Source organism: Manacus vitellinus, unplaced genomic scaffold (genome assembly GCF_001715985.3).
Source record: "Manacus vitellinus isolate BGI_N305 unplaced genomic scaffold, ASM171598v3 scaffold_80_pilon, whole genome shotgun sequence".
Lineage (NCBI taxonomy): Eukaryota > Metazoa > Chordata > Aves > Passeriformes > Pipridae > Manacus > Manacus vitellinus.
The window spans coordinates 762,809-785,164 of NW_021940818.1; the positions used below are offsets into that span (position 1 = coordinate 762,809).

Here is a 22,356-nt window from a genome sequence, read left to right on the forward strand (position 1 = left end):
TCCTTCCGTTGGTATATACATTGTTTATTGAAGGTGTAGCAGCTATTTGAGATGGAGTTTGGTGATGGAGAAGGGGAACAGTATATATTTGTTCAGTAAGCTTTTCTTTGCTGATATATGTGATAAACTCTGTTTGTATTCCATATGTACTTAAATCTTCCATAGGTTACCTTGCTTCTTTGAGGTGTAAGAGAGAAACAAGCTCTACTTCACTGCATGTTTATCCTGTAGATTTGCTCTTCAGAAGTGATACTTTAATTATCACTATATAGTAATGGCTCGTTCTATCATCAAATGCTGGGGGAGATTAACTGTAAAGGGCTGGTAGGCAGCATTGTTGGTCATAGGTTATTTCTGTAAGCCTGTAATAAACTGATTATCACTTTAATGGTAAAAGTGAAAACTAGTTCCAAATCCATGTCTATTAAAAGAGTAAAGTTTTTTATCCCAGTTTGGAAAGTATTAATTCATTAGTATTATATCATTATATTCTTTGATTAAACAATTAGGTGTTTTTCAAACATACTTTATTCTGATGCTGAGAAGAAGTGGTAATTTTTAGATTAAAATAAACTATCATGTCTGGTTAAGGTGAGGTAAAATATCAAAATATTGCTGCTGTTTGTATTTTTGTCGAAAAGATTAGAAGTCTCTCCCAAGATACTCAGTTCATCATGGTGGTTCTGCAGAATTCTGACTCTCTCATGCACAGTGGCTTTGAAAGACAGAAAAATACTAGTTCAGTTCTGTCACTGAAAAGTCACCATGTGAAAATGGCATCATCTAATCTGCAGTGATTTATCTGAATATTTGGTAACTTTCACTCTAGGAATAAAACTGAATTTCTTTCTCCCTCTGTTCATCACAAAGACCCCCTACAGAGATTGTCCTCACTGTTACTGTTTTCAACCTGTTTGCATCTGAAAATCCTGGTCCTGCCCTTGCCCCTGCAGTGCTTTAGACTTCTCCTTTTGTTTTGGAACAGATTTTTGTGTTTAGAGTTAGGACAGGACTTTAAAATGTAAACTCTAGTTTAAAACTCTTGATAACACTTGCAAGGCTCTGATTTGTAACTTTTGCTCATAGATTTTGGTGCTTGGTCTGGAAAAAAACAATCTTCCCGTTGGAATCTGAGCTAATCCTCAAACCTGGAACATGTGGAGTGAGGAACAAAACACTTGTAAACTAATTTACATTTACTCTGTACGCCACTGAATACATTTCATCCAGACAGCCCCAACAAATGCTATCGCAGAACTTTCCATACTGTTGCACAAATCCGCAACAGTGAATGGCAGTGTTTAATCGTGGAAGGGGAGGACAAAGGGAGTGCTGGGAAACATGGAGCCTGGTGGCTCTTCCGTGCCCAGCCCCACCGCTCCACGCAGGCCACGCGCCGCGGGTGTCCACGTCACACAGCATCACATCCGGGAGAAAGGTGGCAAGTTTTCCTCAATTTTTCTAGCAGTAGCAAACAGCAGTGTGTGTAACACCTGCTCTGGTTTGCTCTGCGCTGCCTTTGTGCTTTACTGTAGTGTGGTGAATTGCTAAATGGATCCGCAGTTACTGGGTCATATCCTCGACAGCAGAACCAAGTGGAAAACAAGCTACGGCAGGTTATGGTCAGCAGGGAATTTCAGCTCCTGTAGGAGAACATGGCTGAGCAGCCATGGCAGCCTAGAGTATTCCCTGATGGTATTCCCCAGTAGGTCTCTTAAATCTCCAGGCCAAGACTCAAATTGTTTCCTGGCAGGTTGCTCAGATCCTGCGTTTGAGATCTGTTAACTCCCTGGTGTGAAATTCCCCTTGTGAGTTTGGGAAGTGCTAAGCAGGTTTTTCTTCTGAACAACCAGAACTACCTCAGTCTCTGGCTCTAGGGTGATGTTCGAATCCTTTGGTTTATTGGTTCCATTGATTCTTTGTCATTGTACCAGGGTATATATATTTCACAGCAGATCTACTAAGAGATGTCAGGACAGGTGGTTCCATAAATGTAACAAGCTCTCCTAAGGTAAACTGCTGTGACAAAGCTCATGTGATGCCTCTAAGTGGCCCTGCAGGACTGACTGTTACCAAGTTTATGACTGTGCTGCACATCTTGCCCCATGAGTCCTCTTAGCACCCAAAAGCTCTTTAGATAGTTTTCACTGAACCTACAGGTTCTGTATGTCACGTGAGCTATGTGGAGTTTTCCAGCCAGAGACTCTCTTCTACAAGGTGTTTGAGTGTGTAATTGGAAGAAGTTCTTTGCTTCTGATAAAGGTCATAATCCCTGCTAAGGAAACTGATGCATTGACACTTATAAACTGATAGAGGTTTGTAATTCCTGTAAGAATCCTGAACTATATGCTAAAAAAAAAAGAAGTAAAGCTCTAGTAGATAGCTTTAGAACTAACCATTCAAGTGTCTTTTAAGACTACAAAAGTATAAACCATAAGTGTGTGGGGGATTTGCAACACTTGTAGTGTAAATTGGTGTGTTTCTGTCTATATTTATGCCACCTCAGAAATGACTTGACCAGTTATCATCAAACAACCTTTCAATTTAATGATAGTTGTAATTTCAAACCTCCAAGACAGAAGTATTTTGGTTTTGAGTGAGAGATGCATTTAAAAATAAGATGAAGTGGAAATTTATGAATTCATGGTACTGAAAGCTCTTAATAGGTTATGTAGCTTGTCTGCAATATTTTTGGGGAACATTTATGTTGTTGCACTTCCACTGACATGAGTTTTCTCCATGTTATTACCACTAACTTTACAACATCTGATTGAAGTATATTTACATAATATTTATGTAGTGAGCTCATTTTGAGTGAATAAAATCTTTCTCCCTAAAATCAGCAATATTATCTCATTTAGGTTTATATGATTTTTTTCCCCTATCTCAAGTTATAGACAAATAAAAACACTTTAAAAAAAATGTTTTGACAAGAGTTGCTGAATTTTCTTCTTCTCCTTTTTGGGTCCTGATTCTAAAATGAGATGCACACAGAGAAGAGGAGGTGGACTGACTGATATTATTCATGCAGTGATCTGAAGAATGTGACTTTAGCATGGAAATGGCTTTAAACTTGGGCCTGAGATGTTCTGAAATTATCTCCTTGCTCATGGGGTAGTCAGCTTCTGAGGGAAAAAAGAGCAGGGAGGAGATCAATGGCATCTCATCTGGCTTGACATATAAGAGAGTTATTATCTTCAGGTGAATGTAAGCATAAGAAGAAACCCTGGAAGCACATCCGACCCTTCTGTAGCTCTTTGTGACTGTGGTAGAAGTTATGAAAGCCAGTGATTTATTTTTCACTTGTAAGTGTGTGATAGGAAAACTTTAGAGAGTGAGAGATGAGTCATTAAAGTTCAGGAGTTTCTTCCCAGAGTCTGAGATTAACTTCTAGAAGTGGAGACTCAGCCTGGAGAATGAATCTTGAATTTTAGATGCTCAAATCTTTTGCCTCTTAGTGCATTGGGTCCTTTTCATTGCTTATACATGTGAGTTGGTCACAGAGGGCCTGGTTCTTTCCTTGGTTGTCACTTCTAATGGAGTACAGTGATTCACTGGTGAAACCAGGGATTTTGCTAGTTTTAGGGTCTTGAACAAAATATGTCCCAATTTACCTTGTCGTTTGTCTTTTCGACCAGTACAGTCTGATAGCTGAAAAGTCAGTATTAAAGAAATCTTGTTTTCTCATTAAAATCATTCTTGTGATTCTTGTTCTTGCATATTTAGAAAGATTGTGTGTATTGTGCATTGATTTTTGTAGTCCTCGATCTTCCTTTTGGTGTTACTAATTTAATACATCCATACTAGTAATTGTTTTCATAAAATCTTCAGGTGAAACTGACTCATCAAACTCGTGTTTCAAAATCTCAAAACCTCATCTGTGCAAACTGGCAAAGAGTATGGAAGTAGTGTAGACCCTCTCACCTCCTATCTGAACATGGTCACCCTGGAACAGGTTTGATTTCAGTTCAGGTGATTTTGGTTGGGTGGTCAGATGATAATTTTGTATAGAATCACAGTTAAGTTGTTCTGCATTTGTTGCATCTTTGTGGCAACAAGTAAATAATATAAACATGACATCTTTAGGGGCATTTTCAGCCTGGATTACGTTCAACATATTATAGATGTTGTGTGTGGATGTTAGGCAAGAATTTACCATATAATTCTGTATATTTTGTGCCTTGGAAATCACAACCCCCTTTGCTCTTTGTAGAAAATCAAAGGAATAACAGGTATTTTTCATTTATATCTTGTACTTGAGCTTTCTTAGGAAGCAGTCATTCAGACATTTAAAGACACCCAGGCTGGATTAGTTGTGTTATAAGTCCCAGGACTGACTGAAGAAGGCTGCATGTGCAAGGTCTAAACAACTTACACAGTAAGAAAGCTGCATCACAGCAGATGTTTGTCACTGCAAGCAAACAACTCGCTTTAGACCTCTTGATGTGGTTAAGGGCAGTGATAAACACCTCTTGTACTGGGAGCTGGGAAATGTTCTTGTATGTACCAGCCTTAACATCTCTGGCTCTCATCCTTTTGAACCATCTTCCACAACAAGTGGTTCACATTCAGTGGTAACAGGGCACAGATTCAGCATTTTGCCAAGACAGACTCCAAGAGGGACAGTGGTGTAAGTGATCTCGAAACTGGTGTATATTAAACCCACACATCAGAGGCTGACTTTGTTTTGTGGTCTAGCAAGGAAACAGGTTTATTTGTTTGCTTGAATATTTTCCTGGTTTGGGCAAGGATTTCTAGAAGGAAGGAGCTGCATCTAAAATGCGTTTTCCACTTATGTTTTGAACTGCTTAAGCATGTGATTTTGAGGAAGTATTTTATTTTCTCTACAAGCATGATAAGATTGACTACTGTAGGGGATAGAGCCTCACTTGTTGATGAACAGTTGATTATAGATTCACATGCAAATTTTGTAAAAATACAGATGTTTTAGTCTCCACTAGTATGACCAAGAAGAGGGGTTTCACACACAGTCTAAAACCAGTGTAATTATTAACTTGTGGAAAGCTTATCATACTTACATAGTTGGAATAGGGCCCTTTATGGGCACATTCCAGATAGAATAATAACTTTGGATACTTTATCATGCACAATACAATAATATGATCAAAGAAAGTTAATGATTAAATTGTGTGATAGGACAAACAATTAGAGGGATTAGTTTGGTTTTTTACCAATAATTAAATTATTTCCCTTTCTGCAATCATATTCAAAATAGCTGGCCTTCCCTAACCAAAAGATGTGTCCTCTGAATTGCGAGGCACAAGGAATGGAGCTTTTCCTGTTGTCCTATGGTTGTGTTTAGGGCTGTGATCTCAAAAGCATCTCTCTAAAGTATAATTAACAGCAGGAGTGCAGATAGCAGTTGGCTGTCCCATTCTTATCAGAACAAAACAAGTGTGGTAGTATGGTATGTAAAGCGTGAGTACTTGTTTGCACAAAGAACATCCAGTTCAACCAGCCCCCTTTCTAATAAAGAAGACACAACTGAAAATTTTTGATACTGATTTAGTTATAAGGTAGCAGGGAGATGCAAGGGCTTAGAGCTGCTTGGAGGATAGATCAAGAGCCACCTTGTGAAAATGATGTGGCTGGTTTACCTCACATGGCTCAGACACTGCTGTTAACTGGCCACTGTAGTTTATTTTAATTAAAATTTCATCCCTTACCCAAGTGAGGGTAACATATTTGCCTGGAGGAAAATTCAGATTTAATATAGGAACGAAGTCCAAGAAATGCCAAGGGCCTCCCATTTCCAGGGTCTTGCTTAGTGCCCACCAGAGTTAAGCCATCCTGCAAAAAAAATGCCATTGGTTGTAGTAAGCCCACCCTTATCAAAATAAGCAAAAATGTTATCATCCCTTTCCTCAAGTCACCTCATGCTGCTGCAAGACTAGTGTTGTTGAGCACATTTCCAAATGGAAGTAACATAAGTTCATCCCTTAAAATGAGGTCATTGCCTCCCCCCCCCAACAAATGTTAGGCATGGTTAGCATCTTTTTGTTGGGAGTCAAGCCAGAATGCATCCTGCTCTGGCACAATGGGAACCTGCTGGGGGTTTCCCTTCACAACAGCTACTGTTAAAGATGGAGTGAAAAACAAAACCCTGCTCCCAGTGTGAGAAAAGACTGGATTTTTAATCTGAAAAAGAGGCCACTGTAAGCAGAACACGAAGGAAAGAGGGATGAGCATAATAAAAATACCACCAGTATGGGGAGGGGGGCCTGTGCACGTTAAAAATAATGACTTTGCACTTTTGAGGGTTCACTAAATAATACATATTCTCTGTTTGCTTAGGGGACCCTCTCTAGTCCCGTGGAAAAATCAGGTCAAACTCTGGACTGAGTCAGTGCAAATTTCCTCATAGTTTTTGTCTTTACTCTTGCTAAGTAGTCTCTTACTTCACTGGGAGCACTTTGAGAAAAGGAGTGAATATGTGTTTGCTAGGGTGAGTCAGCATCAGCATTTCCTGGAGGCTTAAGGTAATATCCAAGTGACTTAAGAGTTGATCCTGTAATAGAAACATTTTTAACCTCATATAGCTTTTCCTCAAAATGGGGCAACAGTTCCCGGGTCTTAGCCCTGTGCATCCCGGGCTCTGCTGTCCTCCTTGTGTCAGGACTAGAGAACCATAAGGTAGAGAAGGGCTGGGAAACAGTGTGCTGCTGCCAGCACAGCTTATTCAGCCCCAGCCCTTTCCTGACATGTCTCTGGGATGAAGGCTGTTGAAAATGAGCTCCAGACTGGAAAACCTGTTGTGGGCTGCAGGCAGCCTGCAGTCTGCAAGCTCACCAACCTGCTGTACATTAGAGAAGGGATTTTTTTATAGCATCCTACATTAAAGGGAAACACACAAATCTAAAAGAAATACACATTGCATAAAAACTGCATTCATTAGCCAGTCATCTGCATTTGCACATTTCTTTAAACTAGAAATAGCCCCTTTTTCTTCCAAGAAAATATGAGGAGAGAGGGGAGAAATCATACCAACTGCGAAGAAAAAGCTTGATATTATGCATGCATCAGTACTGGTACTCTCCCATAAATCCCCTGTTTATTAAATATTCTCTGAAAAGCCATTCCAGAACTAAATATCTGTGCACAGGGTCTGAAGTGTGTCTCTTCAAGTATTAAAACATTTGTAAGAATCTTGATTTTTAATTCTAATCTGAATATAGAGTTTGAAATCCCAGGGAGTCCAAGAGGGAGCAGGGAATGGCTTTGGGGACACAGCCTGACAACAGGGATCCAGTGCAAATGCACAGGAAGGGCTGCAATCTTTGTGACTGACTGCAAGAGCATCTAAGAATCAGGGTGCTTTGATGTATGTCCCATGCCTGTTGTTCTCTTGATATTTATCAAGCCAGTGGAGAATCAAAAGCCAATTTTCATCTTTATTTCATGTTGGGATTGATTACAAAAACAAAAGAAAGGGATCTGCATAGGCTGCAAGCATACAGAATGCCTCTCAGGACTATTGAGGTTTAAGTAATTAATACTGGAGAAAAGTTTCATTAGGTCTTTTAAGGTAATGTCCTGTAGACATACTGTCTGTCCTGTCTGTGTGGGGTTCTTATTTTTGGACACCAACTAGCGTGGAAGGTGGCAATGGGTATATGGGGAATAGTTACCCACAGAGGGGAGTGCATGGGCATCCTCAGTGATGGCTGGAAACCTAAAATATTCCCCACCCCATTGTGATTTCAGTGCATTTCATATAACAGGCCCTTTGTCAGTCTTTGACAAGGGCTTCCAGGAACGGTGGCAATCCAGATAAATAATTATTAACATTATTGTTGTGATCTTTAAAATCCTTCAGTGATTTGAGCCTAGGCTTCTGTCTATGTAGTACAGAGGCAATTACCAGCTCTAGCAGGGACTTCAAGAAGCTCTTTTTTAAGAAAAACAGTTTGAATTGAAAATAACATTTTTTTTTTACTCTGTTGAGGTTGGTTTTTTGTTTTTGTTTTTGTTTTTTTTTTAAAAAACACTAGGCTTACAATAAAGGTAAGGTGAGAAATTCTAGGTTCAAAAATGTGGAAGTTTTGGGTTAATGCTTTTGATCAATTTTTACTGACCCCTATGCTGAGGTTTTATGGAAGTTGGATAGCATTCATTGGTTGTCCTGGGTTTTGGAAGTGGAATGTCTTAAAAACAAGGGTCTTCAAGGCATTTTGCAAGGTAGAAAAAGCTTGAAAGTCTATTTGCTACCTGAGTAGGTCTGAAGTAATGCCTTAGTTAATAGGGTAAGTGGAAGCTGCCAATGCTACTTTTAGAGAGGCTGAAATTGCTTTTGGTTTCCAGTGATGTTGGTTCTCTTTTCTCTCTGATGTCACTGCTTGTTTCTGCTTATGGTTGATACCACAGTGGAGGGAGAGAGTCCCAGAAACCCTGTAGAACATTTTTACACAATTTTACACCCTCAGTCTGTTATCCCTCTGTGCAGATCTCAAGGTTCCTGTGCATGGTGGCCCAGAATGGGTGAGTTAACCCAGTCTGAGGGCTTGGGAGCTTCAGCCAAGCTCAGAAGAAGAGGTTTCCCCATTTCTCAGAGCACAGGGATGTGTTACACCCTGGTTGCTAAGGCAGCTCATGCAGTGTCACACGGCTCACATCACGTTCAAGTAACTAGAACCCAGCAAGGTGGAAACTGGATGTGCCAACTGAGACCAGCTGAACTGTGGGAGAGTTTGGGTTATCCCAGGCATGCTGACAGCTTCCCTGGGTGCTTCCCATTTGTTGGTGTCATGCCTGCACATGTCAATGCTGCTTTTCCTGTAGAGTGCCCCTTGTGCTGGGAGACTGTGGTTGTCTGAGCACTGGGAGTCCAGGCTGAGGGATGCTGGACCCAGCACCACACCAGCCCCGCTGCTTGGATGGCAGCCTGGCTGCCGGTGTTAGTGATGAGCCTGGGCGGTTTTAGCACAAGGAGTGAGTTCTGAGAGGTGACTAGAAAAGAAGGGCATGCTGTTTTCTTGAAGGATTTCAGGAATGGATTTGTGCATCACTTAGCAGCACCTGAGATAGCTTGGTTTGAAACATTTTTATATGTCCTCGGGCTGGAAGTGGAACCTGACCTTTGTCCTTCCTTCTGTTAGTGAGTAAGTTCTTCCAAGAGCCCGTAAGTCTTCCAAGAATCCTTAAGTCCAAAATGTGGCACTAAACCTGCATTATATGGGAAAACTGTTGTTTAAACATGTCTTAAAATGGTTTTTTGTAGTCTCTTTGCAAACACATGCTCCTTCTTCCCAACACCCCCCCCAGCAACTGTTATCTCCCATGCAGGAATGTCCTAGGAAGATGTCCTGAGGTGTTCTCATTGAACCTTGTTAACCCCTTCCTGTGATTGGGTGTTCCTGTAAGCCCCTTGAGACTTCTAATTGGTTACTCTGTAAATCCTCCTAAACCCTATAAATGTAACCCCCCCAACAATAAACTCTCTCTTGCCTCCTCTCCACGCCCCGTGTGCTGTCTCCGTGCTGGCCATGGAACCACGTGCGTGGGGGGAGGGGAGGGCACCTCTCCCTTCCAGTCTCAGGGCCTGAAGAAACCCCTGATGCTGGAGTTCCCTTTCCCTATCCTTCAAGACGTTGGAATGGTTCCTCAGATGGAAATAGAACAAGAACTGGGCTACCCCACGCCGTGGGTGGGCAAAGGGATCCAGACCAAAAGTCATGCCCAAGTCTGTAAAAGATACAGGCATTGCTCTCCCTCTACAGTGAAACTGCAGTTAGGTATCAATGTGAATATCAGCTGTGTGTCAGTCCTCCTGCCTCTCCACCTCCATTTTATTTGAGCGAACAGAAAGGTTTGAATGACTCTGAGTGGTGTTCCTTGTCTGGCATGTGTTAATGTGACTGGCAGGATATGATTTTCCATAGCAAGCTGCTCTGGTGCATCCCTTCCCCACCCAGAAGCAGCTGTAAACAGCTGATGTTCATTCTCATCCACTTGCTGACTGTGCCAAACAGACATGCCATTGCCCTCTGACAAAAAGGCTCCCGCTCTGTTGAGTCCTGCCTCATACCTTCAGTAATGCTGATAAAATGCTGACCTGTTTTTTACCCCGGTGGCTGCTGTTGCTAAGCACTGAGAATATGACCTGTCTCCTGTAATAATCTGCATTGCACAGCTCAGATGGTCTTCCAAATGGAAGTGTTTTACCACACCTCTCCAGGCAGCTTTTCCTCCCCGTAGTCTTTGCGGTTATGACCGTGTAGTTTGTAGCAGCACCTCGTTTTTGGTAAAGCCTAATTAAACATCAGTGTTTGGTTTTGTTGGAAGCACACTGCCAAGAAGTTGGTTTGTAACGATCAGAGTGGTGTGCTTGGAAAAGAATGGTAAAAGCAGGGAAGGCTGTAAGCTAGTGCACTGCAGAGCAGAATGCCATGTGTGCAAAACTTGGGAGAAAACTAGGAGTTCATGAGTAATGGTTCTCTCCTTGGAAGAGAGAGCTTGTTGTGTTGAAAGTACTGGTAAAATATACTCTTGTAGCTTCTATGGGTACAAGGAAAAAAGCAGACTTTCTACTCACTTACCATTTTGCTGTCATTGTGCCCAAGACTGCTTCATCTTGCACATGAAGGTGGCCTCTGATGGGCTTGAAGCAATGCTTGAACAGAACATATGGTTTGCAGTGGCTTTATTGACAGGAGAGGAGAAAATATAGCAAATCCAGAAATTTAGGATTAAAAAGATATAAATTATCTGCGCAACAGTAACTGAGTTTTGGTGCCAGGGTGCTTTGTATTTCTCTTAGCTCTCACTGCATTTATTTTTTCTCTGAAGGCAATTGTCGCACTCTCTTATAACCTTAAAGGATCATAAAGCACTTAAAGCTGCAATGATGTAAGCCTGTGATGAAATGATACGGGGGGGGGGAAGAGAATTCCTGCTATAGCAATCGAGAAGAGGGCACCAAAAATGTGTTGTCTGCCCAAGATGCCAGGGAAAGCTGTGGCACAGATAAAATCACAGATATATGATTTGTCCCTCTTGAAAGCTAACCCAGCTCGTTCCACTTGCTCCAAGGCAGGATCCGCATTATCTAAACCATCCTCCATGGATATTTGCATAACTTGTTGTTAAAACCCTCTGGGGATGGGATTTGCTTTCAGTGATTCTTTCATGACTTAACCAACATTTCCGCCATCCTTACATTCAAACTAAAGTCATCATAAAGCAAATTTGCATAGCTGTCTTTAATGCAAGACCTGAAAAAAAAAATGAAAGTGCAGTTTAGATGATGGCACTATACCTAAGGATTTCTGGCTTCCTCACTGGATGTGGACAGACTTTGTAAAAAAAATGTGCTATAAAATGAAGGAGGATGGAGAAAATGAACCAAAATGTAATAAGACATGAGACTTTAAAATGTGATCATTTGTAGAACCATGGGGTTTTTTAATTCTGCTAATCCAGTCCTTCAGTGGTTGGCTGTTTTGAATTTTTTTTAAAATCTCTCACGTTAGGTCTCATATTACTGGTCTGTTCAGCTGGGATATTAAAGGTGGTGTGGCACTTTAGGAAAGAGCAGAGTGATTTCCATGAAGTCAGTTCCTGAGCTTTACCATGTTTGTCTTCCATGCTGGGTACCAGATGTGTCCCTGGTGACTGGCCTTGCATGTTAGACAGTGCTACATAATTCATGTCCATATGTGAAGTCGAGTCTCGTGCTGCCCAGTCAGGCAGGCAGCCCACCCACACCACAGGGAGTGTGCCTGAGCAAGGAGAGCAGGGCTTGACCCACATTTGATAAAGTGGTTTGGGATTCTTTATTGTCTAGTTAAATATGTTGAATCATTAGTAACTCCTTATCCAAGGGAATGTGTATTTATACTGTGCCGTAATTTCTAATGGGACTTTTCCTTTTTCTCTTGCAGTCTGACACAAATGCAAGTTACCTGAGAGCTGCTCGAGCTGGCAACTTGGAAAAGGCTCTCGACTACTTAAAAAATGGAGTGGACATCAACATTTCAAATCAGGTTGAAGAATATTTTGATCAAATTTGCTGGATAAATACCTTTCTCAGTTTCTTTAATTTCTCTTTATAGTTGCACTTCATGTCAGAGATAACTTAAATGCTTTTGATGAGCCATGTTTACATATTTTGTCCAATTAACACTGTCCCCCTTACCCAGAGACCATTCCACGTGCACTTGGAGAATGTTGTGCTGTGTAATGTTATCTTTCATTCTATTTATATTACGTCAGATCATGGGACAGCACACAGAACTTGAGAACCCAGAGCTAATATATCTTGACTTAATTCTTACTCTTTCCTCATAATCTATTTCTTGTAAAATTTACCTAAGAGTAGTTTTTAGAAGCAGTCCTCTCAGTGGGTTAATAATAATTTGTCTCCTGGTATGTTTGGTTGATGGGAAAACCTTTGCCAATCTTTCTCATTGCTCTTCTTTTTTCCCTTCTCCTTTTCTTTTTTAATCAGAATGGGCTGAATGCTCTCCATCTCGCTTCCAAAGAAGGACATGTAGAAGTTGTCTCTGAACTCATACAGCGAGGTGCCAGTGTGGATGCAGCAACAAAGGTCAGTCAGGCCTATCTAGTTGTTCCCTTGTTCACACTGCTGGCAAGGGCACAGGGTGTTGGCCAAATGATCACAGGCATTGCTGCAGCAGTAATTGCCCGGTTTCCACTGGTGGGGTGGTTTCAGTAATTGTTTAATAGAAACTTTTCAGATGATAGGAAATGTCACACATTACTAGGGAGGATATTTACTAGACAAATTGTAGATTCCTCTTTTGGTTTCTGTCCCTGTCTTCTAAAATAAGTCACCCATTAGAGGCATTCAGAAGGAGTATTTTATTGCAGGGAATACTATATTTTAAAGTCTTTAAATTTTAACCTGTTCTTGACTGTGTTATGTATTCAAGCTCAGATTTTTTACTCCTTTCAAATATCACTGTCTCTAATTTCAGAAAGGAAACACAGCATTGCACATAGCATCCCTCGCTGGACAAGCTGAAGTCGTCAAAGTTTTGGTTACGAATCGAGCCAACGTCAATGCACAGTCTCAGGTAAAGTAATAACGTCCCTGTTTGGTACTGTCAAATACTTTGCTGACATTAAAATTGTTCTCCCCTTAAAAACTATAGTATTTGTAAGTGTATTTGGTGGATCTCGCTGTGTTAATGTTGGCTCTTGAAAATCGGGTTTGATAGAGTCACTGAGATGAATGTATCATAAAAGAAAAACAGTCTTTTTTTTGGCTGTTCCATGTACACAGGTAACAACAACAGGTGCAAGGGCAAAGTCTGAACACAGAGCTGGCATTTTATTACTGAAGCAGCCCCTTTAGTGACTGTAGTGTTGAGTTCATTCCTATCTTGTAACTCAACAGACAATTAAAACTTCAAATGCTTCCAGCTCTCCCTTCTCTGCTCTACCCCTTGCCGGGTGGTCTGAGAGTACCAGGAGGCATCATGGACATATCCTCCACCATAGGCATGATGGTGCAGTGAAATCCCAGGCTGTGTTCAGGTCTTTTCCCACATGGGATGTCAGCAATCCTAGGATTAACTCGCAGTTGCCCACCTTGTTTATCAACAGAGAAAACATAGAAATAACGTCTCTGTTTTGAGTTGTCCCAAAGCTGCACACCCCTGGAGAGGAAGGAAGTGGAGGCACATCCAGGAGTGTTTGCAGGGTACTGGAAGTGGTTGTGTAACAGGCAGCACAGTAAAGTATGTACCCTTCAACCTGAGATCTGCCCTAGGAGTGTCCTACGAACTTGTTAGAGTCAATGGAGATACAGATAGAACAGGAGAGTGGGAGAGAACGTGTTCAGATAAAGGGATCCTCTTTCACATAATTGACTGTCTCAGGCTTAATTGAGCTCATCCCCTTTCCTTGTACAAGGAGCTACTGCAAGCATATGCAGAGATTATAATTTTGGTCAAGTCCTTTGAATGAATGTTTAGGTCAATTATAGAGAATTTGAAATAAGACAGTGCTGGTGTTAAGAGCAGAGCAGTGAAATGAAACAGAAAAACTCTGGCTCGAAAAATGCATAAACTGCAAATTGCTGAAAGTCAGGTGTCTGTGCCAGAGGTGTCCCTGCATGCTGCCCCATTCCTGTTCTCCCTGCTCAGGGACTGGCTAGCAGGCAGGCAGTGTCAGAGAAGGGTTCAGACAGTCTTCTCAGCTGGCCCAGTATTGCCATTTTTCTGTATTATAAAGATGTGGGCATGATAGGAAATGTTTGTTCAAAAGGGAAATTAAAAAATTTACATTTTAAAGAAGCATGGTGGGATTTTAATTAATTGGTCTCTCAAGTAATATGAACAAAATGCTTAATAGAATCTATTTCAAGAATCCTAGTTATTTGTGGTCTATATTCCATGTTTTCTTCACCTGGACAAAGAAAATGGGTGGCTCAGTTCTCCTTTTTTTACTCCTTTATACTAGCTAGTACAGCAATATTTGGTTCCAGGCACCATACAATTTACATTTAAAGAGCACAACAACAACAAACAGTATTTTTAAGTAAAATCTTCCATGGCTGTTAAGGTTTGCCTGTTAAAGAAATTAAGATGGGGTTGACAGGATCTTTTCTAAAAGCTTGTGTTTGAGAACTGGTGTATTCAGCCCTGAAACTAAAAATAATCTGAGATTGTAAACATCTTATATAACTGCATTGTCCATACACCCTAAGGTTTTGCCACATGTTACCCTTATTCTACTAACATACAAGAACTAAAGATTTATTTCTCCCCCCACCCCATTATGGTTGCCTTTGGTGTTTTTACTTGGGACACACATACAACACATATATTGTCCATTCCACAGCAATACCTGGCAGTGAGATATCCCAGCTGAGATTAGCCTTTTGAGGAGGTCCCTGGTGCCCCCTGTTACCAAATAGCCCCTGGACCAGCTTTGTTTGTGATGTTGAGATCCCTTGAGCCCTATTAAAGCTTAGAATAAAGTTCTGCTGAATCTGGCATACCCACAGAGACTACCCAAAGATTTTTTTTGTTTTGTTAAAAGACCTGTTTTCTGTGAGTTTGGCTTTGTCTCCTCTTTCCTTGAAGGTAACAGCTCTTCCATGCTGACAGTTAGGGATGTTAGGGTTTTCTTTAACCAAATCTTCCCGTCTATAAAAGAAACACCTCCAAACTGTAAATTTTTACTGAGTTTGAATGTTGTACCTCTTCTAAGGGCTATGTATCATTATTGAAGACAAAATTATTTCCTTAGGCTTGTGCTGCTCTGGCAATTCCAGCCTCTTTATGAAGAGAGAAGAAAATGCAAAATATGGGGGGAGGAAGATGTTGAAAACCTTAGGCTAATTTAACATAGGAGAAAAGGTTCTTCTATGTCCCTAAATGATAGTAATACTTGGTTCTGAGAATTTTTGCCTATTAATTATTTTCTGAAACTTAATAATTAGGTAGTGTTTCCTGCTGCCTTTCTAACTGCAAATATTTGAAACTGAAAAAATTAATCTTTCTTTCCAACTGAGTTAGTAAATAGATATTGAGTATGCCATGAAATGACAGGGACAAATGCCAGACTGCTGTTCACTCTAATAACTTGTAGTGTGACATATTGGGTACCAGAAAGCAAGTGCTTTCTGGCTTATTTGCTTTTAATTAAGTAGAATTTTGTGTGTGTGGAAACTAAGGCATTAGGCCTCGGTTCTAGAGAGTGCATAAACACATTGATAACCTTAGGCTTTGGCTGTGATAGGACTTTATGATTGTAGCTGTGCTTTCCTGAACAGAGACCAAATGATCAAAATACTGGGGCAGCAGCAGCAGACCCTGCAGCTTGTGCGAGCCTCGTAAACATGTGGCCTCACAGCTGCTCGGTGTCTGGCTGATGGTGAAAGTTCCCCTTGGATCAAACATCCAGTTCACGCCATCTCCTCTCCTCCTGTCCTTTGTTCTGACCTCATGTTTGTCTCTGCTGCCAGAGGATCCTCCCTCGTGCTTGGCCTCAGGTCACCTGTGCTCTCCAGTGCCCTCAGCTCTGCCCCGCTGCTCTGGCAGTTTTCACTGCAGCTGTAACTCAGCCCACTTTCACTCCTATAGGTCTTAAGCTGTGGTTTCCCTTCACCTCTCCAGAGCCCAGCAATGTGGATGTTTCTTCTTTGATGCAAATATACGGCCAAACTCTTCTCAGCTCCTCTGGCTCTGTTAGTTTTTCTGCGGAATCCAAGTCAGTGCTCTGCGTAACTGTAGCAGAGATTTCAGAAGTTCTTATAAAAATAGGGAAAAGATACATTGCCTTAATGTTAGTCCCCAAAAATTCAATTTCTGAAAGGCTGTGACCTGTTTACAGTTAAGGCAAAGACAAAAGCATTGACTGTAAGAGGAAGGCACTTACTGAAGAATGAGTTAAGCTCTGCAGCCTCTAATACTTGTATTGCATTGATTGAAATCACTCACTTAAGCACAATTTGAGAGATGCTCTAATGTGGTCGGAAATACTGATAAACCTCTCTCAGACTACTGAGAACCAATGATCCTCAGATCTCCTGGTGCCTGAAATATGAAGTAGCTCAGTGACCACAAGCAGACTGTACTCAGAAGGCAGCTCTTCGAGGAGATGGAAGGCATATGTAGCTGGACAAGTGAAAGAGAAGTCAAAGCTAATGGAAAGAAGAGGAAAAATTGGCAATTACTCTGAAGAGCCATTGCTCTTGCTTTTGCTACAGACCTGAATTGTATTTCCCTGTCCTGTTTTGCATTTCCCATGCTGTGGCTGTATTTATCAGGAAATTCCTACCAAATCATCTGTCCAGATTGATTTTTCATATAACTTCACAATAGATATAAAAGGAATTATTCTCACCTAGCTGTAGGAATTGTATCTGGCTGAAAGATTCCACTGTGTCCCTTTAAATAATATTACCCCTCTCCCATCTTCAGTTAAGTCAAGGGAGATTGGTTAACTGGTGTGTGAACAAACAGTTAATTTATTTCTCTCCTGATCTACCTGACTTTGGCAGACCTGTGGTATGTATGAAATGTCTGCAGAGTGTTTACACTCTTGTTTTCCTATTTCAGAATGGCTTCACTCCACTGTACATGGCAGCCCAAGAAAACCACCTGGAGGTTGTCAAGTTTCTTCTTGACAATGGTGCCAGTCAAAGCCTTGCCACAGAGGTAAAAGTTTGAATTTCACGCTTTATGAACAAAGTAAAATGTGCTTCAGCAGCAACTTCTGCCAGCTTGTATCAAACTAGTCTTTTAAATACAAAATTAAAGACGAGTAAAAAGCTCAGCAATTTAAGCTCTCTCTTCCCATTTCTAAAATGAAAAAAAAATTAACTAGAAACAGTTCTAAATATAGATGTGTTCTTAGTCATAACTGGTAATCTTTCAGGTTAAGTGCTGAAACAGGGAAGCTGTGTGTATAATATAAAAGTTCTCTGTGCTTTCATTAAAAATAGTGAGTAATGAGAAGGATGGCAACCATAAGGCAAGAACAACTGTCTACCTGTGCTTTGGAGCCAGCCTGGGATACCAGGAAAAACTCAAGGTTACTTGAAATGCAAAATTAGCTTATTGCCACCCTATACCTCATGGTGTCACTGTATAATGATGTAGGTATGGAATCTTACTCTTTTGAAGTCAAGACTGTAAAAAATCCATCACTAATGGATCAAAATTAAGTTTCCAAAATCACTAAAAATGAGTTTTAGCTAGAAGTGTACGTCAGAGCTACTTTCTAGAAATCCTCCAAGATATGAAAGTCAAGAAATGAAAATATATATACCAAATATATACCAAAATGAAATATTTTACGTGTGAAAATTAATTGAAATTTGAAGTTTTCAGTAATCTCATTTCTATTTCTTTATAAAAACTTGGAAAGAAGGAAGACACAGAACCCTCAGCATTCCTAAGTCTCAATATACTCTGTATACACTGTACAATTTTCTGAAAATAGATTTAAAAAAAAAAAATTGAATAGGTACTTGGATCTTTTTCTTTGGTGTTGTTTTTCCCTTGAGCATTGTATGTCAGTTTAAGTTGAGCTTTTCTCCAACTCAGCTTGATGATAAGGTGCAATCTAATTTTACCCATGGAGAATTCCTTTGAAGATACCAGACTACAAAACAGTGTTGCCTTGATTGCCTTTCTTGTTTGAGATAGTTGCTTATGGGTACTTTTTTATTTTCTCTTGTTCCAAGTCTCCATATAAATCTGATTTCTCTTTATCTTAAGTACAAGAACTTTTTTAATTAAAGGATTGCCACTTAGCTAAATAGTCTATAAAAATAAAACTCTTTAATGAAGATGTTTTAATCTAAACAAAGAAAATAGTTCGTTCTATTTTTGTGAAATGAATTTTTGGATTTTGATTTTGTGGGTTTTTTGGGTTTTTTTCTGGGATGGGCTTTGACTTATGTTTTAAACTGCAGCCATTGATTATAGTGCTTAGATCACGGCACTTGGAATTGCTTTTGTAAGTTGGCACCTTCGGGGAGCACTTGTTGGAAATGCATTCTTGTCAGTGCTAATATTCCTGATGGCAGTTTGTTTGGCCTTGGTACAGGAATTTCTGCACACACTGAAATGATGGGCAACTCTCATCGGAGTTAGGAAACTGCAGGTATAGGGGATGGCAGCTCTTCTGGCCTTGAAATGAAGGGCTCCAACCCATTTGCCTGCTCATTTTTCCTTAGGGAAAGGAGAAAATGTTTTCCTAAGATTGCTTTTTAATATATATTATTGTTAGCAGCATTTTGAGCAGAAGAGAAAGCCTGATAAGCAAAGACATTGTAGATACCTACACTCCTCTTCTATGTGAAGTGGCTGAATTTGCCACCCCATCAGCTGTGTAAGTAGAGCAGGAAGCCAAGGTCCCCAGGGTTTCTCCAGGCAAGAGCCCCCATTTCTGCAGGTACAGCATAGCTACATTGCCAGAGCCCTCTAGTGGGGATGCTCACGGAAGTTTCTTGGCCTTCAGCTGCACAGCGTTTTTCACACCCTTCTGCTCACTGTCTGAGGCTGTGTGGTTGTTTGACTGCAGCCCAGAGCCCTGCCCCGCTGCTGGAGGATGGGGAGCTGGAGGCAGCATGAAAGGTTACTTAAATGAGGGGAAAAAAATTAAGGGAAAGCTTGTTAGGACTCAAAGAATTTCAGTGATTCCCTGAATTCAGTGGTTCCTGCCCCCCTCTCACTCCTCCCACCAGATTTTGAAAATATGCTCTTTTTCAGAGCTTCTCCTTTTTCTCCTCCTAAATTGAGGTGTTATTTGTTTGGTAAGCTAGAGAAATAAATTCCTTGTTGAAAACATTACTTTGCATTCTAAAAGTTAAAAAGTTACCACTTCAACTCTGCACCTTTGATATAGGGTGAGGATCTACATCCTTCTGCGTCACTGCTGCATTTCTGTTTCATCCTTACACAGTTTCACTATGACAGCAGTAGTTGCAAAGCGAAAGGTGTTCGTTTACTGAACTGTAGTGAAGTTTGGTAGTACAAGCTTTGGATATAGTCATTGAGAGACAAATGTAATAAATAAACATCTCAAGTAATTTGCCTTTGTGATTTTTTGAGTGATTTAAGGATATTGTGCAAAGCTGAAAGTGTCCCTGGATTGGAATGACAGTTAAATGTTTGGGAAGGAGCAAAATATAAATGATAACTCTTTCATTCTTTAATTTCCTAAGAATCCATAAAAATAAAATTATAAAAGCATCCCTGAGTGTACTTTTCATGTGTTTGAGAAATCTGCTCTGAAATCTGTTAAACAAAAACCTTCTGTTTTCCAGGTTTCTTATTCTCCACTGATTTGGCTATTAGCTAACCTGAAGGAAATAATTTCTGTTTGTAAGAGCGTTGTCCATCATGTGTATTTAAATTTTCATAAATGGAAATTGTAGTAAAACAACTGGTATATTGGGAGAATAGGGTATTCATATTCAATTATCATATTTTAAATCCACATATAAAATAGAGGATAAAGATCAAGTATTATGGGATTTTTTTCTTTGTTTTGGTTTGGGTGGTTTTTTCTTAAAAATAATAAAATAGATAATAATCTATAGATGTGGAGGGAATGGATGATAATTTACTATGGAGACATTGTTAACAATTTTAATTTTAAAATTTCAGCTTTTTATACCTTTTGTATAATTAAACACTTACATAAATAAGCATCTGTATAATTAATTGTTAATTTGTGAGTGATTTTGCTTTTTTTCTTTCCTTCAAGTCTCAATCATGTTTGTTTGCTCATGTCTTGTAATTTTATGTTAAGTCTGAAGTGCCAGAAAGGTGTTTTGAGCATTTGGAACCTACTTCACCAACACTTTACTCATTGTGGGCTAATTTTAATTTGCACTGCGTTACACTTGGCGTTTGAATTTGAGCCAGTACTGTTAATTAATGCTGAGATCTCTTCCCTTCCCACCCCCTGGGAAGCTTGGAACCTGCATTTATAGTCCCTGTTGTATGTTGCAGGATGGTTTCACACCTCTGGCAGTGGCTTTGCAGCAAGGTCACGACCAGGTGGTTTCACTGCTGCTCGAAAATGATACGAAGGGAAAAGTCCGTCTGCCCGCCCTTCACATCGCTGCCCGCAAGGACGACACCAAGGCAGCAGCCCTGCTCCTGCAGAATGACCACAACGCTGATGTGGAGTCAAAGGTCAGTTGGAAAAAGGAAAAAGGTTTGAGGCTACAAGGTCCTGACCACATGTATTACATCTGGTGAAGATCTCCCTCGGTGTGAAGCATTTTTGCTGCAGTTACACGACTTCCTTTTCTTAAGAATAACATGTGATTTGCTTCCTTTGCCTCTTTCTTCCCTGTTCTCTTTCTGTTTAAATCAGGGTTAATTTCTCTTGTAGAAACTTTGCAAATGGAAAATAATAAACAAAGTTTTATTTGAATTATTCTCTTGGAAATGAAAGCCAGTCCTGCAGTGGTGGGCTATAGGTATTGTACAATTCAGCCATTTGATTAGTTGTTTGTGCAGTTTCTACTTTAAAAACTTTGGTAAACATGTAACAATTAGCATTCAAGATACTTGCTCATTGAGCTTCCATTCCGTCGAGCTTCCTTTGTGTGCCAGTTGTGCTGCCATCTGAGCTGCCATGCCACGTAGCAATCATGAAGCTTTCTGCATCCATGTCACCAGTGGTGAACTAACCGTTCATTTTTTCCCCCTCTTTGCTTCCAAATGTGTTAACCTAGATGATGGTGAATAGAACAACAGAGGTATATATAAATATATATATGCATCATCACTCCTTCATGACTTAGTGCTGCTGCATCATTTCTCCCTCCTTTCTGCATCGCCTTTTATAGGATAGACACCTGCTTTAGATGAAATGAAGTAGCATGTGCTAGAGAGGACTGTAGCTTAGATACCAGGGCTTTCTGCAGCTGAAACTAGGGTTTAAAAGTAAGAGCTAAGCATTCTTGGGAACCAACTGCCATCGTAAAAGAGCCATATTATGCAAGATGGAGTTTTCAGGGATTCTCATGGAGCATGTGTTTATCAGATGTGTTAAGAGCTGCAGACAACCCTGTCACACTGTGCATCCAGGTTTGATTCTAGGCTTCTGCATGACACTTACCTTGATGGTGTCAGCAAATAGAATGATCTGATGGTGGTTTTATATCTGCAAAACTCCCAAAGCAAGGCAGTTGCAGCTAGCATGGCTTGCTAACAATTTAGAAATGCATCTAGTTCCCATAAGGTTTCATACTTTGCAGAATTGATGGAATTGCTGCATGTTTTAGCATTATTTTATAAGGAAGTAAAACTACTTAAATATGAAAATCAGTTGCTCAAGTAATTTTATCAGTAAAGCATCTTCTAATTAGGGTGGTAACTTGAGGTGTCTGAACATAACCCAGTGTGATTGCCCACAGTGGGAGACTGATCTTTATGGTACTAACCCCTGGAAAAAAAAGTCATATTAATAATTTAAAATAGTCTTTGATGTTATTTTCATTTGCATCTACTTGGAATTTATAAAAATCAGTTAGCAAATACCATTAAATGACTTGCATTTGAACTTCTGCAAAGAATCTCAGAGATTTAACTTGCAAGACTGACATAATACCAATAACTACATATTTCTACTTAGCAGTTAATTTCTTATAAAAGTCAGATCATTGCTTTAATACTCACATGTTTTGCTGTTGTTTTTCTGGAATAACTGAAAGTTTTATTCAGCTTCTTATCTTCTAGAATAATTATGTTAATTTTTTTTTCCGTCCTGCATAGCAATATGATTTTATTTATATCTCTCTGAGATACTATAAATAAACATCAGTGAGTGAAAACTAGTACAGAATTGGAGTGGTGACTTGCAGCAGACTCCTATTACTAGCTTTTGTCAGTGATG

At 40.1% G+C, this 22,356-nt stretch overlaps 1 protein-coding gene across 5 annotated transcripts in view; it reads left to right on the forward strand.

The window, feature by feature from the left end:
- Positions 1-22,356, forward strand: part of ANK3 (ankyrin 3) — a 205,327-nt gene that overhangs the window by 46,198 nt on the left and 136,773 nt on the right. For 4 of the 5 annotated variants that reach the window (XM_018085402.2, XM_018085401.2, XM_018085400.2 and 1 more), the window contains exons 2-7: positions 11,901-12,002; positions 12,467-12,565; positions 12,957-13,055; positions 17,052-17,150; positions 20,460-20,645; positions 21,194-21,217. In XM_018085402.2, coding sequence (XP_017940891.1) covers positions 11,901-12,002; positions 12,467-12,565; positions 12,957-13,055; positions 17,052-17,150; positions 20,460-20,645; positions 21,194-21,217 — 609 coding nt within the window. The remainder of the gene's footprint in view (positions 1-11,900; positions 12,003-12,466; positions 12,566-12,956; positions 13,056-17,051; positions 17,151-20,459; positions 20,646-21,193; positions 21,218-22,356) is intronic. The other variant, XM_018085405.1, reaches the window with a different exon arrangement.